The sequence below is a fragment of the Excalfactoria chinensis genome, chromosome 5 (assembly GCF_039878825.1).
Source record: "Excalfactoria chinensis isolate bCotChi1 chromosome 5, bCotChi1.hap2, whole genome shotgun sequence".
Lineage (NCBI taxonomy): Eukaryota > Metazoa > Chordata > Aves > Galliformes > Phasianidae > Excalfactoria > Excalfactoria chinensis.
In genome coordinates, this window is record NC_092829.1 from 29,228,486 (window position 1) to 29,242,192 (window position 13,707).

Sequence of the window (13,707 nt, forward strand, 5' to 3'; positions counted from 1 at the left end):
TATTAAATGGAATCAAGAGCCTCTCTTAATGTGCAGTATCACAAGCAAAGTGAAAACACAGGGTCAGCTTTCTCAAATTTATCTCCCAGGAGACAAAATGGAAGCAGTATTTGGGGGAATTTACGATTGTAAAAGCTGGAGAATATTTTTTTTTTTCCTGTTTAAATAGCGTAGCAGTTGCAAACAGCCCTTGTCCTGCATTGTGTGAAATCTGATAGAGCTTTCATTTTTTTTTCTTTCTCCTTTTGATACTGGGAATACTCAGCCCTTTCCAGATTACATGTGCTGGTAATTTCATGTTTAAAATCATATTGATGCCATATAGCACCTTGCTCCTTGATGATTCCATTCATCAAGTCAAAATATTTGTCCATAGTACAGCAGGATGGCATTAAGTTAAATTAATGAATGCCTGTGTTTACTGTACCAATACTATAAAACACAGAAGTAGCAGGAGAGAAGATTTAACACATCTCTGAGAAGTAATATAGAGCATGACTTATTTTAATGAAAAGATTTATTACATACCTAGAATTATTATAGGCAAATACAAGGCAGCATATACAGTGAAAATGGGAAATTTATAAAGGAGACTAGTAACAGCAATGTGAGAGAATATTGTTTATGCGATCGGAAATACTAGACAGGTATAAAAGAGAGATGTGAGGAAATCTAGCCATGAATATCTTCGGTGTTACTGACATAAAACCATTGCTCAACATGGACATGGCTGAGAACTGGCTCTATGCTATGCTATGCATCACTCCATTTAAACCATATCTTGGAATCGTAACACTTAACCACCATGGTAATGAATAAAGTATGTAGAGGTTAAGACAATCAAGATATTTTTTTCAAATCACAGATAGTAGAAACTGTTTTAGCCATCCTAATGTGTTTTTTAATGCTCTCTTACCAGTGTACAAACTTCTATGTAGGAAAATGAGCTTTACTTGAGCTTTAGTATTTCTTTCTTCCCCACCCCCCACCCCCAACAAACTTTGTAGTTTTCTTCTTTTCATATTGTTTTCTTCATCAGCCATACATGTGAATTATCATGTATAGAAATATAGGCAGTGAGTCTTGTGAGTCCTTGTCATCCAGCTGGGAAAATCCTACAATGACCTACAAACAACTTTTGCATCTTGGCCAGCTACCAGAACTTTGATTGTACTGTTGGATGGAAAACATCATACAAAAATTGGCCTTTTCTAAATACTAATTTCAAGACCCTAATTACGGAAATTACAACATTAATTCTGTCTTGATATTAAAATATACTAGACGTGAAATGTCTTTGATCTCTAGGTAGTTATTAGAGAGCTGTGTGACTCCAGAGATTACTAATTAGCACAGAATCTTTAGCCTTTTTTGATTCTATAGAAGCTGAAGGAGATGAAGGATTGCATTTAAATTATACTGCAACATAGACAGCACTTAAGGGCAACATACAACTGGAGTCACCTTGCAGTTATGTCCCCCTCATCCTACTGCTCTGCACTGAGTGTTAAAGCTGATCTCTTTTGACAGGTGTCAATCCAGATGTGATGCTACTTGCCTCATGGACTCTAAAGACAGCCCCTAAGCTGCACGCAGCCTACATGTATCCCGTGCTGACCATGTAAGTTCACAGAAGCTGGTACAGTAGCAGAGTTAAGGGCTGGCCCATATCCTGTTTGGGAAAACTCCCCAGGCTTTCTTCTGACAGCACTTTCAGGGCAGGAACTACACCTGGGAGCTGAGATTCGACAACATGACATCTTGTTTTGGATACCAGACACCAGGCTAAGATGGCCTAGTACTTCCGTGGCCCTCCATTATCTTCTAATACTTCGCTTCTCAAAACAAGCATTGAACATTATGTGAGGCTTTCTGTTTGTTAAGAAAAATACCCACTAAAAAAGAAAAGAAACATCCCACAGGAGTGTTTGCTTACATCACAAGAGCACTGAGATGTTTCTGAGTAACTGTATTTCCACTTTACAAAGAAAAGACAAATACAGAAAGAAGAACGGTTGGATAGCAAAAAGGAGTTAAGTATTGGTTCCCATTAGGAACTATGTGGGAGAGTGTTAAATGAGGAGTCAGAAACCAATTCAGACTATAAAGCCAACTAGTAGATGGGTCTGATGTGTAACGATCCTTACAGTTTTCTTCTTAACTAACAAAAAAGTAAGAATAGGAAAGAAGTGGGTAGATGTTAAATGCTTGTGCACAACGATTTCAAAAAAAAAAACAACTATTTTTTGTTTGCATGAAATTTGAGACAGCATGGAAATTATCATTTATGCTGAGACTTAAAAAAAAAGGTAGTCTCTTTGCTAAACTAGTCAACAAGCTGAAGTCAACTGGCTTTATTCACATTAGGAAAAAAAATATAAAGGAAATTTTAGCACTACAGGTTAGAAGAGAAAGGGCATCTTTGCAAATAGTCAAAGAAAGCACTATCAAAGTCACAGCTAGAGAAGAAAGAAAAAAGAGGGCGGGGGTTGTTGTGGGAAGATGTGCAGCAGCTGATGGTAGTCAAAGCAACAATCTGTGGAATAGAGACAAAGTACGGTTTCCCACAGCAGTGTTTGGTCAGTAGGTTGTGATTAAGTGCCTTAACCTCACATTGAAGAGAACAATTTCCAGAAACTGTAACTACTGAATGGTTTGGCAAACCACCCTGCAAAAGCTATCCAGTCAAAAACCAAAGTATTTACACCCCTTCAACATGATGCTGACAGTAGCTTAACTTCTATATTTACTCAGTGAAAAAACCACATTGTTGTTTCTATCATTTTCATCTGTGATTTTTTTTTTTTCCTGCTGTGAATTCTTCAGAGTTAATCTTTGTTTTGTAATAAGTACATCCCAACCTCCACCCAGAAAGGTGAGTCCCCATGCTAGATTTAAAACATCTATGAAAATAGAAACACTTTCAGGCTAATTCAGAAGCCTGTGGGGTTTGCAAACATTACAAAATCATGATACGCTGCTAGCTGCATGTGCTCTGAAAAGATCTTAGTGACTCATATTCAGCATTAGAGTAAGACTTGCCCTGTGTGTTCGTGCCATATTGCACACAAGCTGACAAAACTCTTAGAATACAAAGCCTTCTGAGGGCAAGGCACACATGCTCAGTGGCTCTAGCTGACAAACTGGTCTGGCTGGGGTTACTTGCTCAGCACAGCACTGCATGCAGACATTCAGCATGCTTTGTCTTTATCCAAAAATACGCATTTGCATGAATCCAACTTGGATTTGAAAATACCCCTAATTTTAAGTGAAGAAAATAACCTCAGCAGAATTAACTACAAGCAAAACTGAGGATTGGTTGTATACCAGTAACTCCACAATTAATCTGAACATACTAGAGAAAGTAAATGCTCTAGCATGATCCTGATAACCAGTGTTTTGAAACTAGAATTAACACAACTTCAAGGAAGGTATAAGAGGAGTATTTTCTGGAAGACAATTGTATAGCCATGTGAAAACTACCTTATAAACAGCAGCAGGGTATGATTTCAAAACCTTGATTTATTCTCTTTGTAGTGAACAATGCTGGATTGTAAGTATCATATCCTGAAGCCCTTGTATCTATAAGAAGCATTCATATTGTCCAAGAGGTAGCTGAATGTGAGAATAAAAGGGAGGACTGGGAGTAAGGGAAACTGGAGTGAGATTAAATAATCTGACCATGTTTAAATTAAACATACAGTGAAGCCATCAGGGGAAAAAATACAGATGTGTTAACTGTCAGGGGAACAACAGAAAACTGTCCCACTCAACTGAGAAGAAAGCATGCAAAGTGGCCTCCATATGTGCATGACTTTCTCCTTGTGGATTCTACAGTATCCTAAGGTGCACTGGTGGGATGCCATTATCTACCAGACATCTAAAAGATCAGCAGGTCAAGTGAGATCAAGCACACCAAGGGCATAAAGCTTTTCAAAAACACCATAGCGTTACCGGTTTGACAAGCATTTCCTAACCAGGATGTTTGTCTGCTGTGGCCAACTGATCAATCGCTTCATCAATCTGAAACAAGCTATTTGGCTCCCTCGCAGGGACCTCACTTTGCAGCAATGTGCAGACTCCTGCAGAGCCAGGAGAAGCCAGCCAAGATATTTGCAGACACAGCTTCCAATTTCCACAGCTTAGCAGCACAAAGCATTGTCTCCTCTGTTTTGTTCTGAATCTGCCACCTCCTACTTTCCTTTGATGTCTCTTAGCTTTCATGTTGGACTGGGCAATAAGAAGCCACCTTCACTTTGCCACCCATATTTCTGTAGATAACTCTTGTATGGATTAAGTCCAAATCTACATAGTCTACCTTTTGTGTGTTGTCAGTGCTCCATCTTAAAGTACCTACAGATTGGATCTTTCTTGTTGCACCTCTTTGAAACTTCTTCAGCTTTACTATAGTATCTGAGACAAGGAGACCAGAACTGAATGCACAACTAAAAGACATCGTAACTGTCTTTTATAATAGCCTAATAACTTACATCCTTTTCTATTTCCTAATATTTAATAACTGTTTTTCAGTGTTTCTGACTGTGTTTTTATAGGTCTACTCAGCCATCCGCCTTTCAGAAGGGGAAAGAGGCTCAAACAGATGCAATGCTATTTGAACTCAGTTAAATACAAGGTTAGATAGCAGTGTACATCCATGAGTAGTTTTCCATAATTTATACCCTATTGGCCAAATCCAATCAATTTTCCCAGTGTGTTATAAAGAGCCACTGAACAAAGCAGAAGATAGGATTTAGTATGCTCCTGGTAGGCTGCATTGCTAGGGAGTTATGCCACTGCTTTCCTCATTACCTGGAGTTTTTCTTCTAGGTGATGGATAGTGTTAGATTAAAGCAAAATAATGAAAATAAAAGTCCTTTGTTAGGGTGTATGATGTAAAGCACACAGATGAGTGAGAACAGAAATGGCATATAAGAGAATCTAAATAATGCACTGCCTCAGCTACTCCCAGGCCCATCACAGGACCCTTCAGCATTTCAACAGCTCATTCCCTCAAGCCCGGAGGAACACAGGGACATGAAGGCAGGTGGGACCCCAAATTAAGAGTTGTCACAGGAGGGCTCATCCAGGTGTGAAACCCATCAACATGGGTTATATGGAAGGGTTCCTATGATCACTCTTCAGACTACCTGGAGGGTAGAGCGCTTTAGAGGAAGAGCATTTTAGATTGCACAAGATTTTTTATGTGTTTAGGGGAGGAACCAGAAGTGGTAAAAGGGATTGGTTTAGTGATTTTGAGGAGGAACAGATGAAGGAAAATAGAGAGATGAAGGAATAAATGAGCCTGCCAAGTACAAACAGATGCACTTGTCTGGCCATGCCCTGTGCCTTGTCCACACTCTGTCATGCATTACTCAATGTAATTTCTTTACCTGGGTAAATAAGGGGTGGGACCATGCCAAGAGCTAACTACTAAGAGTGGGGGAGTCCCAGGTGGCTCTTAGAGAGATCATGGGGTCTGTCAGGCAAGTAAGAGGTGTATGTGTGTGTGTGTATGCACATGAGTGAGGGGCATGTACCAACAGAGGTGGGGCTGCAGCCTCAGGGGCTCATATGTCCATGTGCCAAACAACACGATAGACTGGGATCCAAGGGCCAGCTACAGGGCAGGCTAGGTACACATGCTTGATCTAATGATTGGGAGCCAGCAGCATAGAGCTGCAGAAGCTTCTCACCCCACACCTCACCTCACACTCCCAACAGCTATACAAAATTTGTCCTGAAAAACAGCAACACCATTTGTAATAGTCAATCACCCATTGGCTATTCTACTGCTTCCTAACACAGTCTTGGCTCTGACTCTCATAGTGCTTGTACACTGCATTCCAGACAAGAGGTAAGTGTACACATGTATTTTGGTTAGGTGGCAGGACTTGCGGCTTCTCTGGTTCAGGTAAGTGCTATGACCACTTGCCTGCTGAGTCAGTCTCCTCCAACTCAGTTGCTCACTTGTTCTGATGTTTAGAATTGCATTTCCATTGGCTAAAGAGGGAAAGGTAATTCAGTTTTGAAAAAATTATTTCTACTTTTTGCTGTTGCTAGACCAACGCTATTTATCTATGTCTATTACACAACTAAAATCCATCTGGGAAAGAAAAGCATCATCATCTTTAACACGGAATTGGAGTTGTTATTGGAGAGAACAGAAAGCATTTTTGCTGGATGCTACTGTGTTAGTGCATAGTACAAACAGACAGAAACTGTCTTGGGGGGTTTTACCTAAGAAAACAGTGAATGTGTACCTACAGAAGGCTGCAAAGAGGACTGCACAATAGATCTTCAAACTGTCAGACAACATAATTCTTATTTTGCAACATCAATACTCCATCAGCCAGTCTGGTAATCACTCATGACCCAAAACCTTGTCAAAGTGCCAGACTCAGTTGAAGCAGGTGTTATCACATTAGGGTGAAGAAAAAAAAAAAAAAAGTTAACATCAAGAGCTGATTGACTGTAACAAAAGGAGAAGCTGAAACCTGCAAATAAAAGCAAAGCATCTGAATACCCATACCACTTTAAACTGGCTCATTAACATCTTGGGCCTGTTCCAGGTTTCAGAGTGCACCAACAGACTGCAACTGCTCTGACAAGCCCCTCCTGGTACTTCCACTCCACCCCACCTCTCTTCTCTCACACAACACCACCTCCCATCTGGGAGCTGCAGGGAAGCTTTGGTCTGCGTCCCTAGTCCTCCTCTGAGCTGGGTTACGGGTGTGTTTGTCTCTATTACTGACTCTAGGACAGATGTCTGTGAGAACGTATTACAGTCCTATCTATCTCTAGTTCTTTCTCATCTTGTTCTTGCTGCTGACTTGAATCCTAGGATGGAGTCCCAAGATGGACTTCGGATTTCACTCCTCATCTTGTCTCATCTCATTTTGCCTTGTGTTGCTTGGGCCCTATAGTAGGTCCAGTCCTGTTCAGTTTATTCTTTTTGGATCCTGCAGGTTTGAAAGACTGTGCGCGGGCTGTTGAGAGCAATATTTCTGCTAAATCTAGACATGACTCCCAGCTCATCATCTGTCAAAGGTTTAGTCTTGTTTTTCCCTGGTAGCCTGCACTGAGAGCACTGTATCAATGCAAAAGTCTGTGGTGATCTCACAGCATCAGAGAATGTCAGGGATTGGAAAAATCATCTAGTCCAATCCTCTTGCCAGAGCAGGAGCACCTAGATATAATGTGTTTTATCCATGCTGTTATCACTATGCCCTGACTTAACCAATAACCATAATTGCTGCCAGGACTGTTGAGAACACAAACCTAGTGATGCATTGTGATGCCACCAATTATGCACTTCTAGAGCTGGGAGAATTCCAGTGGGCACCACAGAGGGATTACCATACTCTTGTCCTCTCCTTCTGTAAGTATACTCCTCCAGCTAAGCAATGGATTTCTGTGAGTGAAACAAGGTATGAAAGGGAAGTAGAAGTCTACTAAGTTTTTGTGGGGGCTTTTATTTGTTTTGTTTTTGTTGTTTTTGTTTTGTTGTTGTTGTTGTTGTTTTTGTGGGTTATTTTTTCCTCAAAAATACAGAGAAGGGACTTTTTATTTTTATTGACATTCTGTTTCATACTGAGGAGTCTTGAACAACTCCTTTGACTTTGATATCTACTTGGGATAGCAGCTTGTTAGCTCTTCAGTAAACATTTAGGAAATGTAATTAATGAATAACTTTGACTTCTCCCAACCCCCTATCCCTTGTGAAGCTATTAATATTATGTATGTTCACTGAGTCCACTCAGTTAACTGCTGGAGAATTTTAACTTCTCTGCTTCTCTGTGTTCTTGACTCCCAATAAATATGTTCGTGGTCCATGAGACACGAAGATAGATTTCACCATTTCAAATTACCACTGAGAACAGCTTCTATTACTTGCAAAATATGTCACTATGCTCATGTGAGGGGAAAACAAAAAAACAAAAAAAAAAAAAACAAAAAACAACAACAACAACAACAAAAAAGGAAGTACAGAACTGTGAAAATGTCCTATTAAGTTTCCCTTTGCACTTAAAAGTGTATGTTTGATAAAAATGAGTGCATATAGGGGAAATGTTCTGATTTTTAGTAGCATAATAAAAGCTGCAAAAAAGAAATGCTGTATTTCTTTATTTTTATAATCCCAATTTATAAACTTTTCTATTTCTTTTCCTTTTAATACGTATTTATATATTTTGTTATACAGGCAAAACAAGTAGTGAGTTTGGTGTTAAAGAGATTATATCAAGCCAGAAATCCATCATGGGTGACCTCCAGAGACTTCTTAACCAAGGAGAATATGCTCTTTTTGCTTCTGCTCCCATGTTGGAAAGCAGCTTTGTTCAGGTAAAAATAAATAATTTAAATGAAATTATTGGCTTGCTCAATATAAAATTGATCAAATAAATTACCCTTTTTTTTTTTCTTCCTCTTCTGAACAGTTTTTCCTCATTCATTTATTCCCACCACACCTATTCTCATTTAAAAAAAAAAAAAAAAAAGATATGGATATAATGTTTCTTGTCTCATACAGTCTCATTTTGCTCTCACAGATGATGGTCTAGAACCTCAGCAACAGCCATTCTGAAAATTAGAGGACAGTCAAGAATGATGTTTTCATTCTCCTTTGTCAGTCCTTGCTCCTTCCTGTAGGAACTACTAGGACAGTGCTAGCAATTTTCTGGTTCTTTGCTAGCTCATTAAGGTTGTTTAGCCATCAAATTTAGTTCAACCTAGCCTAAACAGCTGCCAGCCTTTATCAGTAAGCTTCCCACAACTCCCTCCCTTCTTTCATTATCCTTGTCTGGTCACAGAAGCTTTCATGACCCTCGCAACAGCCTGCAAGTCTACAATACTATATTCACTGTGTACCTAAAACATGTGAATTCTACTTGTACAATGTACATCAACAGAACTTTTTCATAGGATTTCATCACCTCTCTGTGATAACTGCAACATCCTTTGTTCTTGCCTTGATTAACTCAATCTTGCATTGTTGATACACCTGCAGAATGCTAATCAGCTGCAAGTCTCTATTTTCAAGGTATTTGATCTTGCTTTATTTATCAGATCCTATTTATTCTCAAGGAGGCTGTTGCCCTAAACAAACAGCCTGCAAAAACAGCTTCATCACTGAGTCATCTCCACTAAATGTAAAAAATAATAGCCTTTGATCTATTTTTTCATGTTCCATGTCTCACACTTGCAAAGAGCTTCTACTAGATATCCACTAATTTAATACACTGTTATCCCTCAAACTCCTTCTTAGAACACAGTTTTTTTTCTGATGGCTACCAAAAGCAAATTCTGGCAGTGGTAGATAACATGTGATTTGATCATTCATATCAATTTGTTTCTTTGAATTTTCTCAGTTCTCTTTTTCTGTCATTTCATGTCTAATGCATAAGTTATGTATAATCTCATTCCATCCTGTACTTTTACAGCATCTATCAAGATCCTGGCTCAAAATGAGGTCTCATTAATATCACAATAATTCTGACAAAGACACTGAATCATCAGAACAGTGTCTCTTCCATCATGTTTACAATAAAATAAATTTGAGATAGCAGTACACAAGTCTTTTCTTACCTCAGCAGTCAGATACCTAATGATGGAGGCTATACAATAACCAGTGATCCCTTTTTATCCTGGTTCTACTTTTTTCCTCTGTTTTTACTCATATATATACACATCTCATTTTTCCACATTCCCTTCTCACCACTTCATTACATAAGCTCTAGGAAACTTCGGCTGAATCACTGTGAAATGTCTTTGATATATATTCTCTGAGAGTGTTGATTTATCTGTTGTTGTTCAGATTAACCAAAGAGGGGAACTGATTAATCTCCATAATCGACCAACCTGCATGACCATTGGCATCTGTGCTGCTAATTCACCAATGCCCAGTGGAATTCTGCTAGCACACAAGGTGCCCGTGTCCCCACAGGAAATAATGGCAAATCTCCAGAAATTCTCAAAGCCTCCGTCTCAAGTTGAACAGCTAGCACTCAGCAGGTGAGTGAGCACTGGGAAGGGTTAAATAAGTCCTTGAAGAGCATGTAAGAAACATATATGGTCTTTCCCTTCCATATGGTGTTTTCCTCCTTTTAAGAATCAGATTATTAACAGATCTCATGTTTGCACTTTCTTCCAGCACTAACACAGTAAAGTGAGGAGTATCACTGAAATTTAAGCACACAGATTTAGGCCTCATTCTGGTCATCATTTTAGGACAATGCTACTCATATACACAGATGGAAAATGACTGGAAAACATCTAATAAGTCTTTTTTAAAACATATCAGAAGCTAAAAACTGGTGAAAAGATTGGAGGCGCAGGTTTGTCAAGAAAAAAGACAGTGGAATAGAGGCACTGTAAGGAAGCTGCCCTTCCTTGTCTCTATTCTGTGTGCTGCTTCTCAGTGTTTTTTCCAGTCAGCATCACTCAAAGAGAGGCCAGATCTACTCAGTATTCCAGTTTCTCACTTGTAGTCTTATTCTGTCTTCAAGTCTGACAGACATAGTATCTTCTTTTTCTTATTTTTCCAGGTTCTTGCCCTTGAAGTTTGTAGAACTCTCTGTTCACAACACAGATAAGAAACAACTCATGTTAAAATTAGTAAATGGCCGTTCCTATTATCTAGAGCTCTGTGCTCCACCGCATCAACAGCAGCAGCAATTCCACCACTGGTTGAAGCTAATCTCTCTGCTGAAAAGTTCAGAAGATACAAGCAATACCAATGACAACACAATATGTGAGGATTCTGGTACGAGTCACAAGAAAGCTCCCAGCCCCGAGAACCCAACAGACAATGTAAGTCTTTGGCAAATGGATATCAAATCTTTGAGCTGAACAATTAGAAAGTATAGCTCCTATCAATATTCTTTACTGTCTCTCTCAAACCAAACCTTTCGTGTGCTTTGAGGGATCTACGTTTCTGTTCATCAAAATAGCTGGCTTGTAAACTCCCTGCAAAAATCAGGGCAAAAGGACTGAAAGTGCTGGGTGCACCCTTGCTCTGATAAAACTGTAATGATCTACAAATACTCTACTATAAAATGTTCAGTGTTTAGTTTTTCCTTGCAGTTAAGCATATTTTCTTAGGTGGATCTTTGGGGCTGAATAATATATATAATATATTATATATCAATATATAAGGACTAGTATATAGGAAGTTATCATGAAGTTCCAGTTGTGTTGATCAGCGGTGTGTGTGGAGCCTTTTTCATGTCTGTTGCTACTGTATCTGTTTAAATTCCAATTTTCTGTCTAGAGCAACAACTCTAACCCCAAAACAGAGGAAGAAGTTGTTACTGAACAAACCCCCTCCAACCAAGTTCCCCACTCAGGTAGTGTGGGTCCCACAGAAAAGGAAAGGGAAAGGGCAATGGGAACAGGAACAGAAAGAGCATCCTTCAGCAGCTCCAAGGAAACAATCAGAGCAGAAAACACCATGCAGTCAAAGAATAAAGATCCTCTGGATACAGTAAAACGCAGAAGCAAAGAAACAAGGAAAAGCAGGTAAGTATGGTTGAGAAATGATTCTGATACACTTGGTTTTTGATGCTGAAATTTGAAAATTAAAATGTGTTGCAGTTTTATTTTTAGAAAATATATTACTGCAACACCTTTTCAGACCGCAGTTTTCCTGATGTTTTAAACATGCTAGGAAGCTGAAGAATGTTGGGTGGGGTTTCCAAATATCTGTACTCTGGTTTCTCAGCTGTTCAGGTTCTTTTGAAAGACTCTTTCCATGTGCCTGCACTTCAAAGCATCATTCACTACCACATCATTTAGCAATAGATATTTCTGCTGCAGACAGAAATTGTTTAAAATAGCATCTATTTAATACTGGTACATAACAAGATTGTTAAGGTAAGTTTTGTTGTTTTTGTTTGTTTCTTTTTCTATGTTTGTTGGCAATAGTGCTATCCCCTTGGCTGTCTACAACAGCACTGTATTTTTTCCTGAACTTTTAATTTATTTATTTTTAGGACAGAGAAAACAAAATCAAAAAAAGAGAAAACAAAATCAAAAAAAGAGAAAACATCGCACTCTTCAGGTACGTGAATTTTCTGATACTTGGCCATTTCCCATTGCTATTCCTACTTCAATAACAGATGTGGGAAGCTGAAACTTCTGCTGGGAGCTGTTTAGAACAAATTTTATCTCCATTTGTATTGCCAGTGGATTAGTATTTGTATAAAAGTGAAATAATATTTTCAGAAGGTACCCTGTTCTAGATCCCTGTTCTGAACACACCTCACCTTGCCGGATCAGTGTCAGATTTCTTTTAGAAAAGCCTTGACACTTTATTTGTTTGGATGATGTCAGCTGAGCAACATCACTGCAGAATCAGATGAAATACCCTCCAGTGGGAAGGATAAGAAAGCTCTATGCTATAGGATGTTGCAAAGAGATAATACTGGCCCCTATTTCCTCTTCAAGTGTGTTGTAAGGCTTCCCAAAAGTCCATGGTAGAGCATAAATTTGCTTCCAGGCAGTGTGTCTGCAGTATCCTCAACCATGAATGTGTGTTCCTGGCAAGATGTGGACCTATTTTGGAGTAATGTTTTCAACACCATACTGAGATTAGCATTAGTGTCCTTGGCATTCTGCATTTCTGCTTAAATCTCTACAGAATATTCAGCTATAACAAGCTGGCATCTGAAAGACAGTCTTTTTTACTGTTCAACACTTGCCATATTCCCAGTTCCCAGTTTCTTATCAATGGTTATGCACTGTTACCTATACCTGCCAAGAAAAAACAAAGACTTGCTCTTAGTTTGCTGATGCCTCACACCTTGTATCTAAGCTCAAGGTCATTTTGCATATGAGTGAATCAGTCTCTTGAACAAAAGCTTTTAAAGGCTTATTACACAGACTTTTCCACTTTACTAAGTTATGAAAGATTGAGTGGTATCTCTTGTCCAATCAACCTCACTTTTTGTGAACATGCTACTGCTGCATGCTTCTCTTTAGAGCTGGCCAGTGGGCTGCTTGCAATTCCTTCACCATTGTTCTCTCCTTAACAGACTTTTTCTAGTTCCCCCACTTGCCCCCTGTGTCTAATTGTTCCTTTCCTCAATCACTCATATCTTTTCATCTTTTCTCTAATTTCTATTCCCTTTCTCTAGTTTTGGATTACCCTTGCTCTCACCTTCCACATTTCTCAAATCCTGTCCTATGTCTTTTCCTCAGGTTAAGCTATATCTTCCTCCAAAGGAACTATATTCTTCCACTGTGCACTTGTGTCTTCTCTTTTTCTTCATTTGCTGCCATACTTCCCCTGGTATACATTCTACTACTTGTTTCTGGATTTGCCACGTTGAGTCAAAGGCAGTATTAGCTTTCCCTGAGCTTACCAACCTGCAGACTCTGTTCACTTCTCAGCTTGCTGATCAGCTTTCAGTAGTGAACAGAAATGATCTTCAGATATCCCCAGCCAGCTGAGAGGTATGCCAATATCATGTCAACTGATACTAGCTATGCACAGACTTTTTATGCCTCTCAGGTGTTAGGCAAGGACTTGAGATTATTTCTGCTTAGAGGTGAGTAGGTGAGAAGTAGTTCGTAGGAGTAACTGGAAGGAGAATAGCACAGGAGAGACTGAGAAAAGGCCAGTTTGGGATGCAGGGCAGAAATGCTAGTAAACTCCTCCACTATTTGTAAACTGAATAGTGAAGCAATCAGAAAAGTCTGAAAAACAGTTGC

The 13,707-nt window shown here is 39.1% G+C and overlaps 1 protein-coding gene across 1 annotated transcript; it reads left to right on the forward strand.

Moving 5' to 3' along the window:
- The first annotated feature begins 6,531 nt into the window (after nucleotides 1-6,531).
- Nucleotides 6,532-13,025, forward strand: GARIN2 (golgi associated RAB2 interactor family member 2). Its single transcript, XM_072338822.1, has 8 exons — nucleotides 6,532-6,618; nucleotides 7,260-7,378; nucleotides 8,201-8,340; nucleotides 9,812-10,008; nucleotides 10,542-10,806; nucleotides 11,267-11,514; nucleotides 11,988-12,055; nucleotides 12,976-13,025. The coding sequence occupies exons 2-8, from the start codon at nucleotides 7,285-7,287 to the stop codon at nucleotides 13,023-13,025; spliced, it is 1,062 nt and encodes a 353-aa protein (XP_072194923.1). The 5' UTR covers nucleotides 6,532-6,618; nucleotides 7,260-7,284.
- The last annotated feature ends 682 nt before the right edge of the window (nucleotides 13,026-13,707 follow it).

Coding starts and splice junctions, on each gene's coding strand:
- GARIN2 (XM_072338822.1), top strand. CDS start 7,285: ATGCATTGTGATGCCACCAATTATGCACTTCTAGAGCTGGGAGAATTC. Junction 10,807..11,266: donor CCGAGAACCCAACAGACAAT/GTAAGTCTTTGG, acceptor TTTTCTGTCTAG/AGCAACAACTCTAACCCCAA. Junction 12,056..12,975: donor GAAAACATCGCACTCTTCAG/GTACGTGAATTT, acceptor GCTTCTCTTTAG/AGCTGGCCAGTGGGCTGCTT.